General features: G+C 41.6%; 1 protein-coding gene across 7 annotated transcripts in view; it reads right to left on the reverse strand.

The window, feature by feature from the left end:
* The window catches only part of SRPK2 (SRSF protein kinase 2), a 233,381-nt gene that overhangs the window by 22,593 nt on the left and 190,101 nt on the right, over positions 1 to 20,687 (reverse strand). For all 7 annotated transcript variants that reach the window (XM_059712785.1, XM_059712781.1, XM_059712787.1 and 4 more), the window contains 4 exons: positions 19,317 to 19,421; positions 2,958 to 3,123; positions 1,765 to 1,790; positions 156 to 402 (listed from right to left, as the gene is read on the reverse strand). In XM_059712785.1, coding sequence (XP_059568768.1) covers positions 156 to 402; positions 1,765 to 1,790; positions 2,958 to 3,123; positions 19,317 to 19,421 — 544 coding nt within the window. The remainder of the gene's footprint in view (positions 1 to 155; positions 403 to 1,764; positions 1,791 to 2,957; positions 3,124 to 19,316; positions 19,422 to 20,687) is intronic.

The following is a 20,687-nucleotide window of genomic DNA, read 5'->3' on the forward strand; positions in this document are numbered from 1 at the left end:
ATTACCAGACAGTTCCCCATATTTCTGAGTAAGGAGTTAAAGAGAACCCTCCTCACTCTGAAGCAGCACGGCCACCCTCTGTGGTGCCCAGGGGCAGGGTCCCTGTTAGGGAGGCCCGGGGCCCTCTCTGCAGCCCCGTCTTCCGAGAGACTGACCGTTGTCCAGCGCAGGCTCTCCCTCAGCAGCCTCCTCTAGCGCTGCTGTCTTTAGTTTCACCTCTGGGCGGTATTCATCATCTTGCTCATTAGAAGGTACAGCTGATGTGACGTTTTCTTCTATTATTTTCCTTTCAGCTTCACGTTCCAATTCTTCTATTTCCTGCAGGCGCTTTTCCAGTAACTCAGCCTGCCTTTTCTGCTTCTTTTTCAGTTTTTTCTTTTTGTTTTTAGAAATTTTTCCTATCTACAACATGGTAAGAAAATACCACAGGTCAGTTTGCTTCTTTTGAAAGCACTATGCAATAGTATAAAGCCTGGAAGTATAGCAAATACTAACAAAGTCTGGTTTTTTTTTCAGATTGTATTCAATTAAAATCACATGCCCAGACATGAGACCTACCTGGTGGCTAGGGTTACAGTCAAACCAGGAAAAAAGGAACCAATGTAATATCAAATAATAGGTCCTACCCTCAGAGGGATGTAGCTTAAATCCAATTAAGTTTTTTCCATTGAAACTCTGAGAAGTACTGAATATGCTGAGAAAACAAGAAGCACCACTTGCCAGTTTTATGTGCTGCTGCTTGTACACAAAGTAACAAAGTCCCCTCTCCTTCCTACCTTACCAAGGTGCCTGCCAAAGCAGGTGTTTCCTTCATGGGTGGTCAACAGCACTGCTTGTGTTTGGGTCTCACACACTGAGCTGTTACCAACAGCCAAGACTGCATGAACGTAGGAAATGAGCCCATGAAGGAAAGGAAAAAAGAGAAAAGCGCCTTCAATGACAGGCATCTAACTTGGAAGCTACTAGCCATGAGAGCCTCCAGTTTTCACAGAGCAAAGCCAGCTGCTCGAGTCGTGGGGAACTAGGGAGAACGGCACGGCTCCCGGCCTCGCAGGCCAGGTGGCGCAATTAGTACCACTCCTCTTCTACTGGGACTTCCATTCCAAACTGAGGGCTGTGGCAGCACCCTGAATTCCTGGGCATTTCCTTTCAAAGCTCTAAAATCTGTAGGTGACGAGATGGAGACATTCAATCGTCCCCTGGGCCCCGCTGGGGTCGGGGCTGCGGGGCAGGGTTTCTTTCCAGGGTTTCATTTGACTGGACTTAGTGTTTTCTCAGGACCACAAAAAAGATAACCTCTCCCATATTTAACTGCTAGCCAGGGGAAAAAATTTAGAGCTGCATTAGAAAAACAGGTAACTTGGAAGCCAATGAGAAATAAGGTAAAGTGTTTTCAGAATAATCACACTCTAAACTCTATTTCTATCACCTATTTCACCAAGCTTGGCCAACAGCACTCCAGAAAGCACGCAAGATGAAGATCAAACTTGGAACCGCTCTAACTATTTCTAAGTCTAAAATTCAGTTCAGCTGACCAAAACAGTTTAAGTCTTATATATTCAAGGATACACAGCATTTGTAAACATACCTGTGTATTACATTACTATATATTAGGACATCTGTGATTGAGAAAGGAACCAAAACAATATATGACCAATTCCCTCAACCTACCCTTAAATGAAAAACTGTTGCAGAAAGAAACAAACGACTGTTACACTGCGACAAGTTCAGTAATGAGCAGATGCTTTTATGATTGGTACTTACAGGTTTTTGCTGTGGAGCCGTACTCACTAAAACAAACAAACAAACAAAAACACGACAGTTTAGAGGGAAATTGATACATATCCTTATTAAATTGTAAAATGAAATAATTACTGTCTTTTAATGGCTATCCAACTTCAACAATTTAAATACTAGAGCTTCTGAATCAAAGAGATCTAAGTCTAAAGAATGTTTACCCAACTCAAATGAATGGTTCTTAAAAATCATAGCAATAGCTGTTCAATATGGAACCATTTCTCTTGTTTATCTAAAATTAAATAACCATTTAGAAATAAAATGCAATGAAATAACCATTCATTTCAGAAATAGGCCATCCAAAAGCACTGACTTATAACTTAAGAAAATGGAAGATTCACAAATGAAGTCATTGAACCAACTTGTTTTATAAACAATGAAACAATTTAGATGAGATGTTTGAAAATTATTTAGCAAGTTTGTACAACTAAAGTAAATCAAATATTGCAGCAAATATTCTACAAATCAAATGACCAGACCTTGCCAGTCTCAAAAGCTTGACAGACTAAAAGGGTCCATGATCTAGGAAAACACAGACGGTAGAAATCAGATTTAGAGGTGCTGCGTCTCCCAAGCCCCCGTCAGTCACAGGGCTGCAGCCCTGAGCCTACTCGCCTGCCTGACAGCCTGGGGCACACACACTGTGAGGGGAGGGGAGAGAACAGTCAACCCCTCACTGCCACCTTTGTAGTCAGGGAAAACCAGAAATTAAACTTGATATACTAATACTCAAGTCACTTGGTCTTTCCCCCCGCCCCGGGGTCTGTAACTGATTCCAAATCCACTAGGTAGACTATGGCTGAGGTAACTATGCTAACTGGAGACCAGGAGGCATGCTAACAAGCCTGAAGCTAGGAAACTCTGATGACTGACTACACGTCGGCTACACAGGCCCTGCTGCTGTATATTCTTCTACAGAGAAGTGGGCGACAGAAGGAAATGTGCAAAGGTAAGAACTGAAATGACCTTTTAAGCGAGAACAAAGAACTCAAATGTGAAAGTGTAATTTGAAGCATCTTCCTTCTTAAGAAAAAAGTAGTTATTTCTATCCATCAGGTTCTTACCAAAGTTCCTAATATGTACACAGCTGCCTCAGCATGCAACTCTGCAAGCTCTCAATGTTCCCAAACTGGCTGAGACAGAGCTGGCCTGGCCCTCACCTGCAGACCCTGATGGAGGAGGAGCACCCGCTTTCTGCCACTCCGTGGCCTCGGCTGCCATTCTGCGCACGTACGCATCATCCACACACATCAAGATGTTTTCCGGCTTTATGTCAGTATGAATGATCTTGCATTTACTGTGTAGATAATCTAACCCCTGAAGTACCTGATCACAATGAAATTAAGAGAGGAGATAAGTTATTTATACCTTTATTAGTCAACATTTACTTGTAAAATAAGTAATATTGTCACAAGGCACAAAATTCAAAAGACAAAAATCGATATTTAGTAAAAATCTCCTCCCACACCAGCTCTTTCCCACAAGCAACCAATGTGTATCATTCTGGAGATAATTTATGCTCATGGAAACAAATGCATCTATACATACATCTATATGTACATTTTTTAAAAAGACTTATTGATTTTTAGAAAGATAGGAATGGAGAGGGAGAAAGAGAGAAACATCAATGTGAAAGCGAGACATCAATTGGCTGCCTCCTGCATGCCCCCCATCAGGGATCAAGCCCACAAGCCAGGCATGTGCCCTGATTAGGAATCAAACCGGCCTTTCGGTGCCTGGGATGATGCCCAACCAACTGAGCCACACCAGCCAGGGCTATATATACTTTTATAATAACTTTATTGAAATGTAATTTTGATACCAAACAATTCACCCTTATAAGTGTATAAGTCTGTCGCGTTTAGATGTGCAGCCATAGCCACTATCTAATTTAGAACACTTTCATTACCCAAAAAGAAACACTATACTCATTGGCAGTCATTCTCCTTCCGCTCCAAACTCCTCCAGCCTTAAGCAACCACTAACTTACTTTCTATCTTATTCTGGACATCTTAGCTAATAATCTTACCTAATAATAGACAAACATGTAAATTGACCGTCCCTTGGCTATGCTCACCAGCCAATCAGGAGAGTATGCAAATTAACCCAACAAAGATGGCGGTTAATTTGCATATGCAGGTGCCCAGCGGCCTGGGTCCCAGGAACCTCATCGGGCACCCAGGTCACTCCGAGGTAGGCCCCGTGTGGGCCCTGAGCAGCCTAGGAAGGGCCTGAGCTGGGGGTTCCTGGGCAGGGCCTGAGCCTGCGATCAGAGCCGAGGGGTGGAGCCCGCGATTGAGGGAAGCAGGGGCAGAGCCGGCAATCGGAGGGAGTTGGGGGTCCCCTGCCCAGGCCTAACACCTCTTGCTGAGGTGTTAGGCCTGGGCAGGGGTGGAGCTGGCGATCGGAGGAAGCAGGGGCCGAGCCGGAGATGGGAGGGAGCTGAGGGTCCCCTGCCCAGGCCCCAAAGCTTTAGGCCTGGGCAGGGGCCAAGCCAGGGATCAGTGTGAACTACAGAGGAAACACCTTTTCTGACCGCTCATTGGCTAAGCTCCCTGTATGCCACTGGGTAATAAGTAACTTGGGTAATAAGAATCCAAGAAGGTGACCTAGCGTTTTTCCACCACACTCCTGGAGAAAAAACACACAGATCTGCTGCTGGAGTGCTAAGAAATGTCATATCCTTACCTAGCCGTTTGGCTCAGTGGATAATGCCTCAGCCTGCCAACCGCAGGGTCTGAGTTCAATTCTGACCAAGGGCATGTACCTAGGTTACAGGCTCCTCCCTGGCCAGGGCCCAAGTCAGGGCTCATGCAGGAAGCAACCAATCAAAGTGTTCCTCTCACTTTGATGTTTCTGTCTTTCCCTTTCTCTTCCACATTCTCTAAAAATCAATGGAAACATATCCTCAGGTGAGGATAAAAAAAAAAAAAAAAAAAAAAAAGAAATGTCATATCCTATGAAAGACACATCTTGAAAATGCCTAAAGAAAGTTGTCATTTTTTTCATGGTGAAGGGACTGGAGTCTGTGTTGATGAAAATGCCTTGGTGGCTGTGGTGACTGGCAGTGGCTGCAGCAGTGGGGTGATGGGGCTGGTGCCTTCCCCTGATCAGCCCAGTTGCCTCCCACAAAGGGATGCCGGACTGCAGCTTAGGCCCACTCCCCAAGGGGAGCAAGGAGCGGACCTAAGCCGTCAGTAGGACATCCCCTGAGGGCTCCCCGTATGTGAGAGGGGGCAGGCTGGGCTGAGAGGACCCCCACCCCCACCCCCAGTGCACAAATTTTGTGCACCGGGCCCCTATATAAGTGAAATCATACATAGTGGTCTTTTGTAAGTGGTTCATCCAAACATAGCATGTATCAGCACTTCATCACTCCTTTTCATTGTTCAACAATGTTCCACTGGATAGACCATATTTTGTCTAGCCATTCACTCGATGGACATTTGGGGTTTTTCCACTTTTGGACTACTACAAATAAAACTGCCATGAACATTCACATACAAGTTTCTGTGTGGATATATGTTTTTATTTTTCTTGGGTATATACCTAGAAGTGCAACTGTTTTAGATCATTGGGTAACTCTATGTTCCGCCCTTTGATAAACTGCCAGACTGTTTTATACAGTGGCTACACCACTTTCCGTTCTCAGTGGCCACGTGTGAGGGTTCTGATGTCTTCCTCATAGCCAGCGCTTTCTCTGTCTTTTTCATTTCAGTGACTGTAGTGGATAGGAAGTGTATATCTCACTGATGACTAATGATGTGCATATATTTTTAATAATGCAGGAAAGGAGGTCAAAGTTTTTCTGGACTTACTTCCATGGGAGAGGAATTTTATCAATTATTTCCATAAGCAATTATTTTTAAAATACAGATCATGTTCCTATACATTAGAAATTCAATATGCTCAATGAATATTAACATTTAATAAATATCATTAAACCATTTTAAGTCATTTAGGGGTCTTGTCCACAATAGACAAGTGGGGAAAAGACAAGCAGAGGATATATAATATCACTCAACTCTGGAAAGTTAGCAGTAAAAACCTAACACTTCTGTTTACCTTGAGTATCTGGCTAAATGATCTTAGCAGACAACAGAGCATCAGGAAGTGAGGGTACAGATACAGAGATTTCAAAAAAAGAAAACAGAATGGCTGTCTCTCAAGTAGCATGAAAATCCCTCATCGAGTCTTACCCCCTCTTTTCTAGCCACACAGTAGACTACGTGTTTGATACATAGCAATAAACAAAGTCCCCTGGCTTCATGGGCTTACATCGTCCTCATGTTATCACAGAGCTTACTGCTTCATGCCAGGGGAGAGAAGGGTTGGCCAAGGAGAAACCAAGTTGAATCATGGGGACAGTAAACAATTTAGAATGTGGACGAGTTCCTAGTAATAGTACCAGTAAATGTCAACACTTTTCCTAAAAGATCTTTCACCACCATCTCATCCTCAAGTAGCTTTTATTTGTCTACCTCAGGTCCTTCACATTCTCAGGTTGTTTTACCATGTGGGAGGCTGCACAGGTATGAGTTCATGAGATTCACTACCCAAATGTGTTCATATGAGTTCCCCATGACAATGAGGCTATCAAGATGAGCAAAGTGTTCTCAGAAAGAAGTTAAGAGTCCAGATTTTTTAAATGTTGCTATTGCACACACCTGGGTTAACTTTCATTAAGAAGCATAGTTTGTAACATCTGACTATGAAAATAAGCAAAAGACTTCACCACCGGAACAAATTAAGTTAATTAAGATTATGTAAGTCATTAAAGGAAAGAAAATGGTTAAGAGATGAAGCATTAAAACACAACCTCGGGGGTCACACTGTTACTAAACACTGCTCACTCACTCACTGGGCAAGGTATCTGAGCTTCCATTTTCATATCTGTAAAAGGGGGGAATATATCTGTTAGAAACACAGTGAGAATTAGAAATAATCGGTGGAAATCATAAAAACAAGGTCTAGCTTACAGGAAGCTCAAAAATAAGTGATATAACTGAACTAAGCCAGAAGACTTGTATTATTGACTAAATAACTATAACTTGACTAAGGCATTTCTTAAACTTCTCTAGGCTCAATTCTCCCATAGCTAACATGAATGGGCTCTACTTGATATTCTCTGTGGTAATAAAGTTACATAATCTGATTCTGCAGTTTCTTTTAATTCTAGACTACTATTTTTTAAAACCTTTAGCTGTAAGCTAAGAACAATAGTTTTATTTTTTTTTTAAATGTCATTTCTGCCCTGGCCGGTTTGCTCAGTGGACAGAGCATCTGCCTGCGAAATGAAAGGTCCCAGGTTCGATTCCGGTCAGGGGCACATGCCCAGATTGTGGGCTCAATCCCCTGTGGGGGGCTTGCAGGAGGCAGCCAATCAATGATTCTCTCTCATCATTGATGTTTCTATCTCTCTCTCTCCCTCTCCCTTTCTCTCTGAAATCAATAAAAATATATGTATATATATAAAAAAGTCATTTCTGTTCTCAGCCACTGAGGTTTAAAGCAATCAAGCATCCCAGAATCCAGAATCCAACAATAATGGCAATCTTACAACCATTTGTGCAGAATTACTATGATGATGCAAAAAATAAAATAAAAATCTATGAAGCAAGCTTCATGCTCAAGGATAGGTCTCCCCTTGCATATTCTGAAAAATAGTTAAAAGGAGCCTTTACTAATTTTCCCTCTGTTGCCTTCATTTGTCAAATCTTAAGTATTTCTCTCCTGCCTAAAAAAACACACATACTGCCCTGACAGGTCTGGCTCAGTGGATAGAGCGTCGGCCTGCGGACTCAAGGGTCCCAGGTTCAATTCTGGTCAAGGGCATGTACCTTGGTTGCGGGCACATGCCTAGTAGGGAGCATGCAGGAGGCAGCTGATTGATGTTTCTCTCTCATCGATGTTTCTAACTCTATCCCTCTCCCTTCCTCTCTGTTAAAAAAAAAAAAAATCAATGAAATATATTTTTAAAAAAACAAAAACACACATACTTGGCCTCAGCAGCAGGAGGCAGCAGAGGCTGCACAGATCCTTGGGCTGCTTTGAAAGCTGAGCTCCACCTAACCACACATGGGCCAGGGACAGGGCTGCAGCCACTCAGGGAGCCCACACACCCTCCTGGAGCAGGGGCCAGTTTTCTCCACAGGAGTCAGGCACACAGGTCAGCAGCAGCACAGAAGTGAAGGCAGAGCCCAAGGCTGAGAGCAAGAGAAGCCCCAGTTCTCAGTCAGGAACTAACTACCCATGGCTCAGAGCAATTCCCTTCTCTCAAGTTCAGCTGTAAAGTAAGGGGTTTGGTCAAGACTGCCTCTAACTTTTTTTCTATACACCTATGAAACATGTCAGAGCTCATCTATTACTGGCGTTAGCAACATAAATCTGTTCCTATCCACCATGGCTTGCTGGAAATAGAAATTGAGAGTACAGTAATGTGGAGACTTCTCTCAAAGGCATCTCCCTGGCCCTGTGCATGCACCACCCACACTGCTGCTGTCCCCAAAATCCTAAACTGCAAAGAGAAACAGAATGAAGACTGCCGGTCAAGATGACAGTGTAGGTAAACACGGTACTCACCTCCTGCCACAACCACATCAAAATTATAACTAAACTACAGAACCATCATTCAGAACCACCTGAAATCTAGCTGAATGGAAATCCTACAACTATGAAATTAAAGAAGCTACACTGCGACTGGAGGGAGGGGCAGAGATATGGAACAGGCGGGTCCCATACTCACATAAACATCAGAAGGGGTATCTCGGCTGTGGAGGTCCTCCCTGAGGAGTGAGGGTCCCAGCCTCACACCAGGCCTCCCAGCCCAGGATTCCAGGGCCAGGGGGAGAAGGCCCTATAACTTCTGGCTATAAAAACGAGCAGGCATTGAGGCTGCGAGGGAAGACACGGCAGCTGGAGTCCCAGGCAGTTCCTCTTACAGGGCCTGCTCACAGACTTACTCAGACTCACTCACTCGGAGCTCCAGAGCTGGGGCAGCAGCTTGTAAGGCGCTAGAGACATACAGGGGGGAAGTGAATTCTGCAGCATCACGGCAAGAGCTGAAGGTGGGTCAGGGGCAGCTTTCTCTAAGACAGAAATGCTGGCAAAGGCCCAACTCCTTTTCTGAGACGCCCACACAACACACCTTGTGGGCCCACCCCAAGCCCATTCCAGTGGCTTTTCCACACAAATGACCTCTCTTGCCTCATGCTTTAGACTTCCCTAAAAATCTCTCAAACAAACAAACATCTGGCCTGGTGTACCCCATACCTCTTGCTAAGTGGCCTGGTCAGGCCCAACACTAGCAGCAGCCTGTCTTGTTGGCAGCTTGGCCTCTCTTGGGTACCTCCAAGCCCAGCACAAGTAGCAGCAATCTTCAGATTGCTCTGTAGCTTGTGCCAGGTGGCCCCTGAGCCAGCATGCCCTCGGGTGAGGATTAGAAAAAGAAGAAAAACACATAAAAATACAAACAACAAAATGTTAATAAATACCTATCTCTTGACAATTAAATATAAAAAAACAAAATAAACAAACAGAACAGAAACAGACTCATAAATACACAGACTACTTTGGTGGTTGCCAAACAGGTTGGGAGGAGGGGGGTTTGGGGGCATGAGTGAAAAAGGTGAAGGAATTAAGAATTATAAATTGGTTGTTACAGAACAGTCATGGGGATGTAAAGTACAGCAGACAGAATATAGTCAATAATATAACTGTGTGGTGTCAGGTGGGTACAGTATCAGGATGGTCCCTTAGAAAGTCATGTGTCTAATCACCAGGATGTACACTTGAAACTAATATAATATGTATGCCAACTGTAACTGAAAAATAAATGATTTTAAAAGAGAGAAACAGAATGAGAGCAATTTTCCAAATTATTTTATGACTCCGGTCACAACTCGGGGACTTTCTTCCTTCCCACCTGAACAAAGGACACAGGGTGTGAAGACTTTGCCTGCCTCCCCCTCCGTGGGTAAGGCCCTGCTAATGCAGCTCCAAGGGAAACCACCACAGCCAGACGAGCTGGCAGATCGGAGCGGGCTGGCCCTGACCTAGGGTGCCTCCCTGATACAGACTTCTTCTAAGTGTGGACGTGACACCAAAGGGATTCTCTCTAGCCCAGAATCTCTCTTACTAGGAAACGAACACTCCCACTGGCTTTCTCCTCCTCACTAAGACAGATATGAGGCAAATCCTACAACTGCTTCTGACAAGCATGACGACAAGCAGAATGGAGAAGTGTGGGAAAAGAACTGGATACTCAAACCAGTCTCAGTAGACACTGTCCTTATCCACCTTGGACTGAAATAGGCCCCGGCTCCTTGCTCTTTCAAACAGTGACTAGTGAGAACTGATGAGAAAACCCAGCAGTTGTACTTCTGAATACAGTCAGGACAAAAGGCAAATCCTCTGTGCCCTACATTCAGATGCACAGCGTAATGAGCTGGGAAAGAGGCTTCACCACCTGGAAATGTGTCACTGTATTTCCGAGTTGAGGACCCAACATTTTGAGGATAATTCCAAGTTAGTACAGAATCAATCATGTGCACCACCACACCAAACAATTCCAAGAATATTAATGTTTACCAATTTAAAATTAATCTTCTGAGCTAAAATTCAACAATACTGGCTTGACCATAATGAATGCACTGATGACTGGGAGAAGTGAAATAATTAAAATGGTAAATAAATACTAAGTGTCGATAGCGTGGCTCAGGGACTGCTGAGTCAGCCTGCCGGCAAGGCCCCACCCCTAGCATGCCCATGGGATCGCCACCACAGAGGCAGGTGTGAAAAGTACTGCATTTAAAGTCCCCTTACATATACTGCAGCACATATTACAAATTATAAATGAACTGTTAAATAAAACCCAATGGCTGTACTTTTAAACAATCTAATTGTCATCTCTATTAAGGCGAAAAAATAAAAACAAACCACCTACTACAAATAGAGACCTGAATGCACACCTTCCATAAAGACATGCTACAATTTGAAATGCTCCCAAATCTTTCTATACAGACGTTTCATACCCTGCAGGTGAGCCGAATCACACCACCTGGATTCGGACCTCGATGCCCGCACGGGTAACTGTGGGCCTGGGGAAGTTTTATCCTCTCTGTGAAAGGCCTTCTGTAGAGTGGACATAACAACCGCCCTGACCTCCTGAGGCTGTGATGAGGACTAGACAGCATCACACACAAAAAAAGCACTTACAACAGTGAGAGCCTAAAAGAGCATAATCAATGTCAGTGACAACAATGATGACAGAATAGAATAATTTAAAAATCTGGTGACTTTGCTACAAAACTGGAAAACTAGCAGTTAGAAAAGTCACCAAAATTAGGGTCTTGCTCTTAACAACCTTCATTTAATGGCAAGAAGTCCTTCTTTACCAGTTTTCTGTAATGGGCAATAAATTAAACCATAAAGTTTTAAAATGTGAGATGTCAGCCACCCTTTCAATTACATAAGAAAGTCAAAGCTATGTTTAAAGAACAGTAAGACATTTAAAGAAAACTGCACCACAAATAACAAATACTGCCAACAAGCACCATTATTCTTCTTTCAGTTTCAGAAATAAAAGTTAGACATAAAATAGGCCTCAATAAAGCTGATTTAAAAAGAAAAAAAAGAGAAATGAAAGCTGTGGGTCAAATAGACAACCACAAGACTCCACTCTTGGGGCGAGAGAAGCAGCCTGGTGCGGAGAGTGGGGGAGGTGCACTGCTGCAGCACTCAGCATCCTCACCACAGGCACCCAGGATGCCCTTATCCGACTGGGCACAAGGTCACCATGGCTAAGTGAGGACAGCTGAGACCTGACCAAAGGACTGATAATAGTGTAAGTATAGGAAACCCTAGAAATGTGATTGTCAGTACTTTTAGAAAATAAACAAGTGTTAATTACCTTCAAGCCTGTCAAATCATAGGTCAGTCAAATCACAAAGTCAGATTAAGAGGAACATACACCTCTTCTTTCACTTAAGAAAACACATTTCTTGATCACCTACTACATGAAGGAAGTGGCGAGAAAATGTGTCATGGATACATGACCTGTACCTGCGCAATGCTCACAGTGCAGATGGGAGACTCGAAAATTGCTCACAATGCTGGATGCTTTCTCACTTCCTCGTCCCTCAGAATGCATCTCCACAACAAAGCCACAATTTATGTATCATCATCCCAATTTTACAAATGAGGAAACATACTCACAGAGGCTAAGGAATTTGGTCGTCATCAAACAGTTAAGTGCCAAAATTAGAATTTGAAATTAAATCAAGGCATGCACCCATTGTACTTTCCTCTATTCTAGTGGTTCTCAGTGAGGGGGAATCTTGCCACCTGGAGGACATGTGATACAGTTTGGAGTAATTTTTTTAAATATATTTTTATTGATTTCAGAGAGGAAAGGAGCATGAGAGAGAGAAACATCAATGAGAGAGAAACATTGATCAGCTGCCTCCTGCACACCCCCTACTGGGGATCGAGACAGCAACCAGGGCATGTGTCCTTGACAGGAATCAAACCCAGGACCTTTCAGTCTGCAGGCAGACACTCTATTCACTGAGCCAAACCAGCTAGGGCCAGAGTAATTTTTAATTGTCAAAACTGGAGGTGGTGGTGGCTGGAGGTGGGTAGAGGCCAGAAATGCTGCTAAACATCCTACAAGTCAAAGGACAGGTCCCTACAATAAAGATTTATCCAGTCCAAAATATCAATCCAGTGCCAGGGTAGAGAAACTTTGGCTTATAAGACCCTGCAAAGCATTAGGAAAGAACCAAATGCAGGCCGCAGGTATCTTGAGGGGAAAGAACACACCACTATTAACTGGGGGAGTATGAGAAGCCTTCATCATAGAAGAAGTATTTTGGTTGGGTCTTTAGCTAAAACATGGGTACAAAAGAAAGCAGGGTCTTTTCAGCAGCCTACGACAAAAGAAAGATCAAAGATGTGAAGCTAAAAAAAAAAAAAAAGCAAGGCAGGTACACTCTAAAATACCTATCAAAGAAAACTAGTAAAAATTTATGAATAAAAATTCTGGTAAAGAAGCACGTATTCATAAATGCTTTGGGACATCTTTAGATATTCTTAAGAAATTAGCAACTTGGTTGACTCTACGAGGGAAAGCGGGTACCTGAAAGACATATATTTTAGAACAGTTATGTATATTACCTATTTAAAAGATTAATTAATTAATGGACAAAAATTTACCTGACAGGACATAAGAGGTGAATCAAGGTTTGTAAGGGGAAAATATGGGCTGACACCAGATGGCAGAAGGAAGAACAACAATGATTTAACTCTTATTGGATATAAGCCCAGTACAATTCCAAAGTTATTACATGCTGCTCAGCAAACCAGTAAAAGCATGAGCTCCAACCCAGACTATCTGGGTTTGAATTCCTGCTAGACCACTTAATCCTTCTTAAGTTACTTCCTGACCAGGGGCAAGTTCTTTCACCTCTCTATGCCTCAGCTGCACTTATATAAAATCAGGAGAGTAAAATACCTATTTCATAGGGTTACTATGAGGATTCAATGAATTAAAATTTGCAAAGTACTTAGAATTATGCCTGGCACACAGTAAGCACTGAGTAAATATTTGTATTTATTGATAGCAGTATCCCTTTAATCTAATAAGAAAGGTACCCTTATTATTCCCATTTATTTATGATGAAATTGTGGCCTGAGTTAATTAAGTTGGCCAAAGTCCTTTAGCTAAACTAAGGTATAACTGTCGCCAAAATCCAAGCTCTTTATCGCTATATCTATTGCTTCATGAAAGTCAACAATGTTAAGCTTTGGGCAATAAGCAATGGAAAAACACTAGAGGTTTAAATGGAAATATAAATTATTAAAGCAAAGTTTTACTTAGAGAGGTAACTGCTAATGGAAAGGAGAACAAACTGGAATAGGGAAGAAGTTGGGCTGGACTCTGAGAGAGCAGAGAGGAGCCTGTGGACCGAGGACAGTGGCGCCAGAATGGAAGGGACATCAAGAGCAAAAGACACGGCACAGGAGGGACCAAAGGCCAGGTGACTGGCGAAGGACGGCAAGTGGCAGAGCCACAGGGATGACTGAAACGAGGTCAGCTATGCCTGACCATGAAGGTAAAGGAGGACACATGGCAAGAATATTAGAAAGCTGGCCCTGCCTTGTCTTGTTCGGGGAGGGATGCAACTATGCAGGTCTGTTAGTAAAGGATCTTCACAGTACTATTTACAAGTCAAAAATACTAAACTCATATGCTGACTCGGAGGGATGAAGGGAAACTCAGGTACACAGGCTATTAACTGGGATATATAATAACCTATTACTTTTAAAAATTAAAAGTTTAGGGGAGAAAAAATCCAGATTCCATGATAACATTTTTCTTAAATAAACTTAAAGACGGGTTTCACACTAAAACAAAACTTCTACTCACAAAGCCTAAAAGAACAAAGTACAGACCATATAAAATCAGGATTTCATCTTGAAATTTTCCTAGAACAATAAAACACAAGAGCTCTTTAATTTCCAAAGCTCAGTGTATGTGTGTAACAGGAGGGTAATACACTCGGAAGATCATTTCTTCAATCATCAAGTATGCATTAAAGTTCAATTAAATTGTTAGATTTCATCTTTAGATTTACAGACTCTTTTACTCACTAAGAAAGGCTAGATTTTGTTTTCCCATTCTGAAATTCAAAATAAATGTCAATGGTTCATCTGCTAATGCCCTTCTTACATGGCCAAGCCTGAGTATTGACATGGTCAGTTAACAATGGCAACAGCCTACATCTTTGAAAGTGTGGGGTCAAAGTAAATGACAGAACCTGTATGAAATATAGGCAAAATGGTATTTCTGAAATTTACTTTTTGTTATAATATGTAAGTCATTTAATATTTTCAGGATTTAGCAGAGATAATTAAGATATAAATACTGAAGCAGCATTTGGGAATCAAATAACTCCAATGAACGTATTAATTTTCTCCCTCATCGCCTATCTTCTAAAGAAAAGCATTGTCTTTTCACATGAAAAATTAACCATGTTAAAATAATGAGTTAAAATGCTACTATCTAAAACCTAAAAGAGAATAAATATATTAAATAAAAGCTAGCCAGAAACCCATACATGGTACATATGCATACCTAACATAATACTACGTAAAAATACAGTATCTCATGTGTAAGACACTATAGAAAGCCCTTCTCTTACCAACCTCTCTCCTCAAATAACATCTATAATATATTTTTAAAATATTTTTTATTGATTTCAGAAAGGAAGGAAGAAGGAGAGAGAGACAGAAACAGCAATGATGAGAGAGGATCATTGATTGGCTGCCTCCTGTACGCCCCACACTGGGGATCGAGCCCGCAACTTGAGCACATGCCCTGACCGGTAATCAAACCGTGATCTTCTGGTTCACAGGTCAATGCTCAACCACTGAGCCATGGTGGCTGGGTTGGTCTATAATATTAGAAGATGAGCTGTCGATTTGCACCATAAGAGGATGAAGATAAAAGAAGAGATAAATACACAGGCTGAATAAACTAAGTTAACTACACACAATTTCAAAGGAAAAATCTAACAATTATAAACATCAAATTTTTTATGAAATGGTTTTAGAACCTACTGATTTGCATGTATGCAATTATTATGTACAACTGGTAAGAAGGTTCTTTTTCAGGCCCCAATCACTAGGATGTACAATTCTTCAATTCCCTGATTATTTCCTATTTAAGAATTCTGGACCATAGCCTGTATTTCAGGTCTGCAACCCTCAGGCAAATCTAGTTCAAGATCTGGACCAGGGGAAAGGGCAAGGCTCCCAAGCACTCAGTCTTCATCGCAAGAAAACCAAATAATCTCCTTCATATATACATTACTCTGAAGAAGTACCCACAGTCATTCTACCAAGCCAGACCCAGACCCATTTTCTTTTTTTTTAAATATATTTTATTGATTTTTTACAGAGAGGAAGAGAGAGGGATAGAGAGTTAGAAACATTGACAAGAGAGACACATCGATCAGCTGTCTCCTGCACACCTCCTACTGGGGATGTGCCCGCAACCCAGGTACATGCCCTTGACCAGAATCGAACCTGGGACCTTTCAGTCCGCAGGCCGACGCTCTATCCACTGAGCCAAACCAGTTAGGGCCAGACCCATTTTCTTTTGTCAAGACAAATGAACAAAGCATAATACAGTACTCCCTATATAACGAACATTCATTCTATCGTTCATTTACCCTTCATCTAATACCTAAAAACAGCAAATAAACACAAATTATTTCTTTTGAATTATTTTCTGAGAAACAAAGGGGGACATTTTATAATAATAATATCAGATAAAACAAATTTTCACTATACCATATCATTACTTTAAAAAGTTCAATATGCCCAAAGAAATGTATGCCTGATATTTACATATTGCTCCCTTAAGAAACAGAATGGCATAGTATTAAATATAAAACTGACTTAAAATGTTCAAGTTATTATATACTGTAACATATGCATACGCTTTAAAAACAAAAATTATATACTAGATGTACCAGTTAATAATGCGGATTTTGTAATTAAAGAAAACACGGTAATTTCAAGAGAAACATCAAAAGTGCTTTATTCAAAGTAATGTCCATCGCTAGCTACACATTTCCCCATCTTTCAGGTAATTTGTGGATACCGTCCCAATAGAACTTTTCTTGTTTTCAGGCAAACCATTCAGAGACCAAATTTTCCAATTCTTCGTATGTTTTGAAGTGCTGCTCAGAAAGTGCATGTGCCATCGTTCGGAACAAGTGGTAATTTGAAGGAGCAAGGTCTGGTGAATGCAGCGGGTGGGTTAATACTTCCCAGGTAAGATCTTTTAACGTGTCTTTAACTAGTTTTGAAGTCTGTGATGGTGCGTCATCATGAAGCAAAATTACTTTGCTGTGTCTTCTGGAACATTCTGGTCATTTCACGATGAAAGCGTGGTTCAGATTGATTATTTGTTGTAGGTAGTGATCAGTATTAATGGTTTCACCTGGTTTTAGAAGCTCATAATACACCACACATTCGTGATGCCACCAAACACAGAGTATTGTCTTTTTTCCAAAGCAATGTGGAATTGCAGTCAATGTTGATGGTTGACCTGAATCAACCCATGATTGTGTGCATCTGGGATTCTCAAAATAAATCCACTTTTCATTGCCAGTTACAATTCGATGCAAAGAAGACTTTCTTTTGTGCCACTGAAGCAACATTTTACTGATGACTTTTCGGTTTTCCATTTGTCTTTCGTTCAGTTGATGTGGCACCCATTTTCCTTCCTTTAAAATCTTCCCCATTGCTTGTAAACGATCAGAAATTGTTTGCTGAGCAATTTTTAATCTTTCTGAAAGTTGTTTTTGAGTTTGACACGCATCTTCATCCAATAATGCTTGTAATTGTTGGTCTTCAAACTTTTAGAGTTGACCTGGACGTTCTTTGTCTTTCACATCAAAATCATCACTTTTAAAGCGTTTAAACCAGCATTGACAAGTATCTTGAGATGGAGCATCTTCATCATAAGCTTCACGAAGTATTCAGCAGCACTTTTCTTCAAAATAAAGTAATGATGAGAAGCTCTCCCACTGCAGACACAGCGGACTCTCATAGCCAGTTAGCCTGGAGGTCAAATCACCCCCGGTATTGCCGACAACAATCAAGGCTTAACTACAACAAGACTGCGCACAAAGACCACTAGGGGGTGCACCAAGAAAGCATAAAAAATGCGGAGACAAAGAAACAGGACAAAACTGTCAATGGAGGATATTGAGTTCAGAACCACACTTTTAAGGTCTCTTAAGAACTGTCTAGAAGCCGCCGATAAATGTAGTGAGATCCTCAAGAAATCTAATGAGACCCTCGATGTTATGATAAAGAACCAACTAGAAATTAAGCATACATGGACTGAAATAACGAATACTATACAGTCTCCCAACAGCAGACCAGAGGAGCGCAAGAATCAAGGCAAAGATTTGAAATGCGAAGAAGCAAAAAACACCCAACCAGAAAAGCAAAATGAAAAAAGAATCCGAAAATACGAAGATAGTGTAAGGAGCCTGTGGGACAGCTTCAAGCGTACCAACATCAGAATTATAGGGGTGCCAGAAGTTGAGAGAGACCAAGATATTGAAAACCTATTTGAAGAAATAATGACAGAAAACTTCCCCCACCTGGTGAAAGAAATAGACTTAGAGGTCCAGGAAGCGCAGAGAACCCCAAACAAAAGGAATCCAAAGAGGACCACACCAAGACACATCATAATTAAAATGCCAAGAGCAAAAGACAAAGAGAGAATCTTAAAAGCAGCAAGAGAAGGAAACTCAGTTACCTACAAGGGAATACCCATACGACTGTCAGCTGATTTCTCAACAGAAACTTTGCAGGCCAGAAGGGAGTGGCAAGAAATATTCAAAGTGATGAATGTCAAGAACCTACAACCAAGATTACTTTATCCAGCAAAGCTATCATTCAGAATTGAAGGTCAGATAAAGAGCTTCACAGATAAGGAAAAGCTAAAGGAGTTCATCACCACCAAACCAGTACTATATGAAATGCTGAAAGGTATCCTTTAAGAAGATGAAGAAGAAGATAAAGGTACAGATACAAATTATGAACAACAAACATGCATCTATCAACAAGTGAATCTAAGAATCAAGTGAATAAATAATCTGGTGGTCATAATAGAATCAGGGACATAGAAAGGGAATGGACTGACTATTCTTGGGGGGGGAAGGGATGTGGGAGATGCGGGAAGAGACTGGACAAAAATCGTGCACCTATGGATGAGGACAGTGGGTGGGGAGTGAGGGCGGAGGGCGGGGCGGGAACTGGGATGAGGGGAGTTATGGGGGGGAAAAAGAGGAACAAATGTAATAATCTGAACAATAAAGATTTAATTAAAAAAAATAAAGTAATGAATTAAAACTTCCTGCAAAAGCTCTTTTTGTTTGGCACGAAATTCAACATTTTTAAGCATAAAAATATCCATGATGTTAACACCTTTAGCAAATTTGATATATGAAGTTTTGAAGCTTATTGTCAATACAATAAAACAGCATACATATGAAATAGCATATATATCAACATATGTGTAACTCCATCTATTGAAAAAAATCCACCTTATTAACCAGTACACCTAGTATATATCAAGAAACATGTATGGCCGAAACCGGTTTGGCTCAGTGGATGGAGCGTCGGCTGCGGACTGAAAGGTCCCAGGTTCGATTCCGGTCAAGGGCATGTACCTGGGTTGCGGGCACATCCCCAGTGGGGAGTGTGCAGGAGGCAGCTGGTCGATGTTTCTCTCTCATCGATGTTTCTGACTCTCTATCTCTCTCCTTTCCTCTCTGTAAAAACTCAATAAAATATATTTAAAAAAGAAAAAAAAAAAAGAAACATGTATGTATATGTTTGTGTTTTTTGAAAGAACAAAACAAAATAGTAACTTATGTTGAAAGCCTAGCCAGTTAGGTATTAGGGGTTGGGGGCTGCCCCATAAGCCTCACCTGTCGAATGATACTCTTCACACAACGTAAAGGAAGGCCTTGATAGTTGGACTTAATGATCCATTTGAGGAGATGGTGGCCAAGCACTTCGAAGACCATGCAGACATCTGGGACATGGTTAAGGATCACTTGTGGATACATTTCCTGAAGTGATGCAATTACTAAAAGCAGCAGCACTGTGGCACGTGGCAAAACTTTTACTTCTTCAAAACATGCAACAATCCTAAATAATAAAAGGCTAATATGCAAATCGACTGAATGGCAAAACAACCAGTCACTATGATGCGCACTGACCACCAGGGGGCAGACACTCAATGCAGGAGCTGCCCCCTGGTGGTCACTTCACTCCCACAGGGGGAGTGCCGCTCAGCCAAAAGCCCTAAGCCAGGCTCACAGCTGGTGAGCGCAGCGGCGGAGGCGGGGCCTCTCCTGCCTCGCCAGCAACGCTAAGCCGTCAGTCAGACATCCCCCAAGGGCCCCTGGACTGCGAGAGGGCACAGGCCGGGCTGAGGGACCACCCCCGCCCCAAGTGCATGAATTTTGTGCATCAGGCCTCTACTACTATCAATAATACCCAAGTGGTCCTTTCCTATTTCTCACCTAAATAAAATGATGGAACATTTACTAAGTGCTTACTAAGTCCCACAGATTATTACTGTGTGCCTGTAACAACCTTAGAAAATAATATATGTATCCCCACACAGAAACGGGGAGAGCCAGCTAAAGAACTATCCGGCATTACAGTCCAAAGGTGGCAGTGTCAGGACTCGATCCCACATTATCTGTGCTCTCACTCATTTCAGCACACTTTTCCTTGATGATCAGTCTTAATGAAAATGAGCAAGACTAGAACCTCATGAGCAATTAACGAGAAAAAAGTAAAGAACTCCCCTGTCTTAAGTGTCCTATCTGCCTGCCTAAATTTCTATTTCATGGGTTACATAAAGCACTTTATAAAATAGAAATTAAACAAACTCAGTGAAGATATTTAATCTTTTCCTTCAATATCTTCAAATGTGTAAATAGATCAATTTTAATATTGTAGGCAGTTTTCAAGAATATATGATCACAATATAAGACATGGCATTAAGACCAACCTATAATAATGAAGTCTCAGGAATCTGAGTGGTTTTAAAAAAACACACACAGAAATTCTAGTCAAACACCAACACTCCAGAACGATGGCCCATCATATAAATATATTTATGTCATTCCTACTGGAAGATTTAAAATGATTCTGAAACCATCTGAGAATACTTTATTCACCCCTGGAGGCCTATAGACAGGTTAGTTGATTTAATATATATATATTTTTTTTATTTGTTTTTTTAGTATATTTTTATTAATCTCAGAGAGGAAGGAAGAGGGAGA

The sequence above is a fragment of the Myotis daubentonii genome, chromosome 10, assembly GCF_963259705.1.
Source record: "Myotis daubentonii chromosome 10, mMyoDau2.1, whole genome shotgun sequence".
In the NCBI taxonomy this organism is placed as follows: Eukaryota; Metazoa; Chordata; class Mammalia; order Chiroptera; family Vespertilionidae; genus Myotis; species Myotis daubentonii.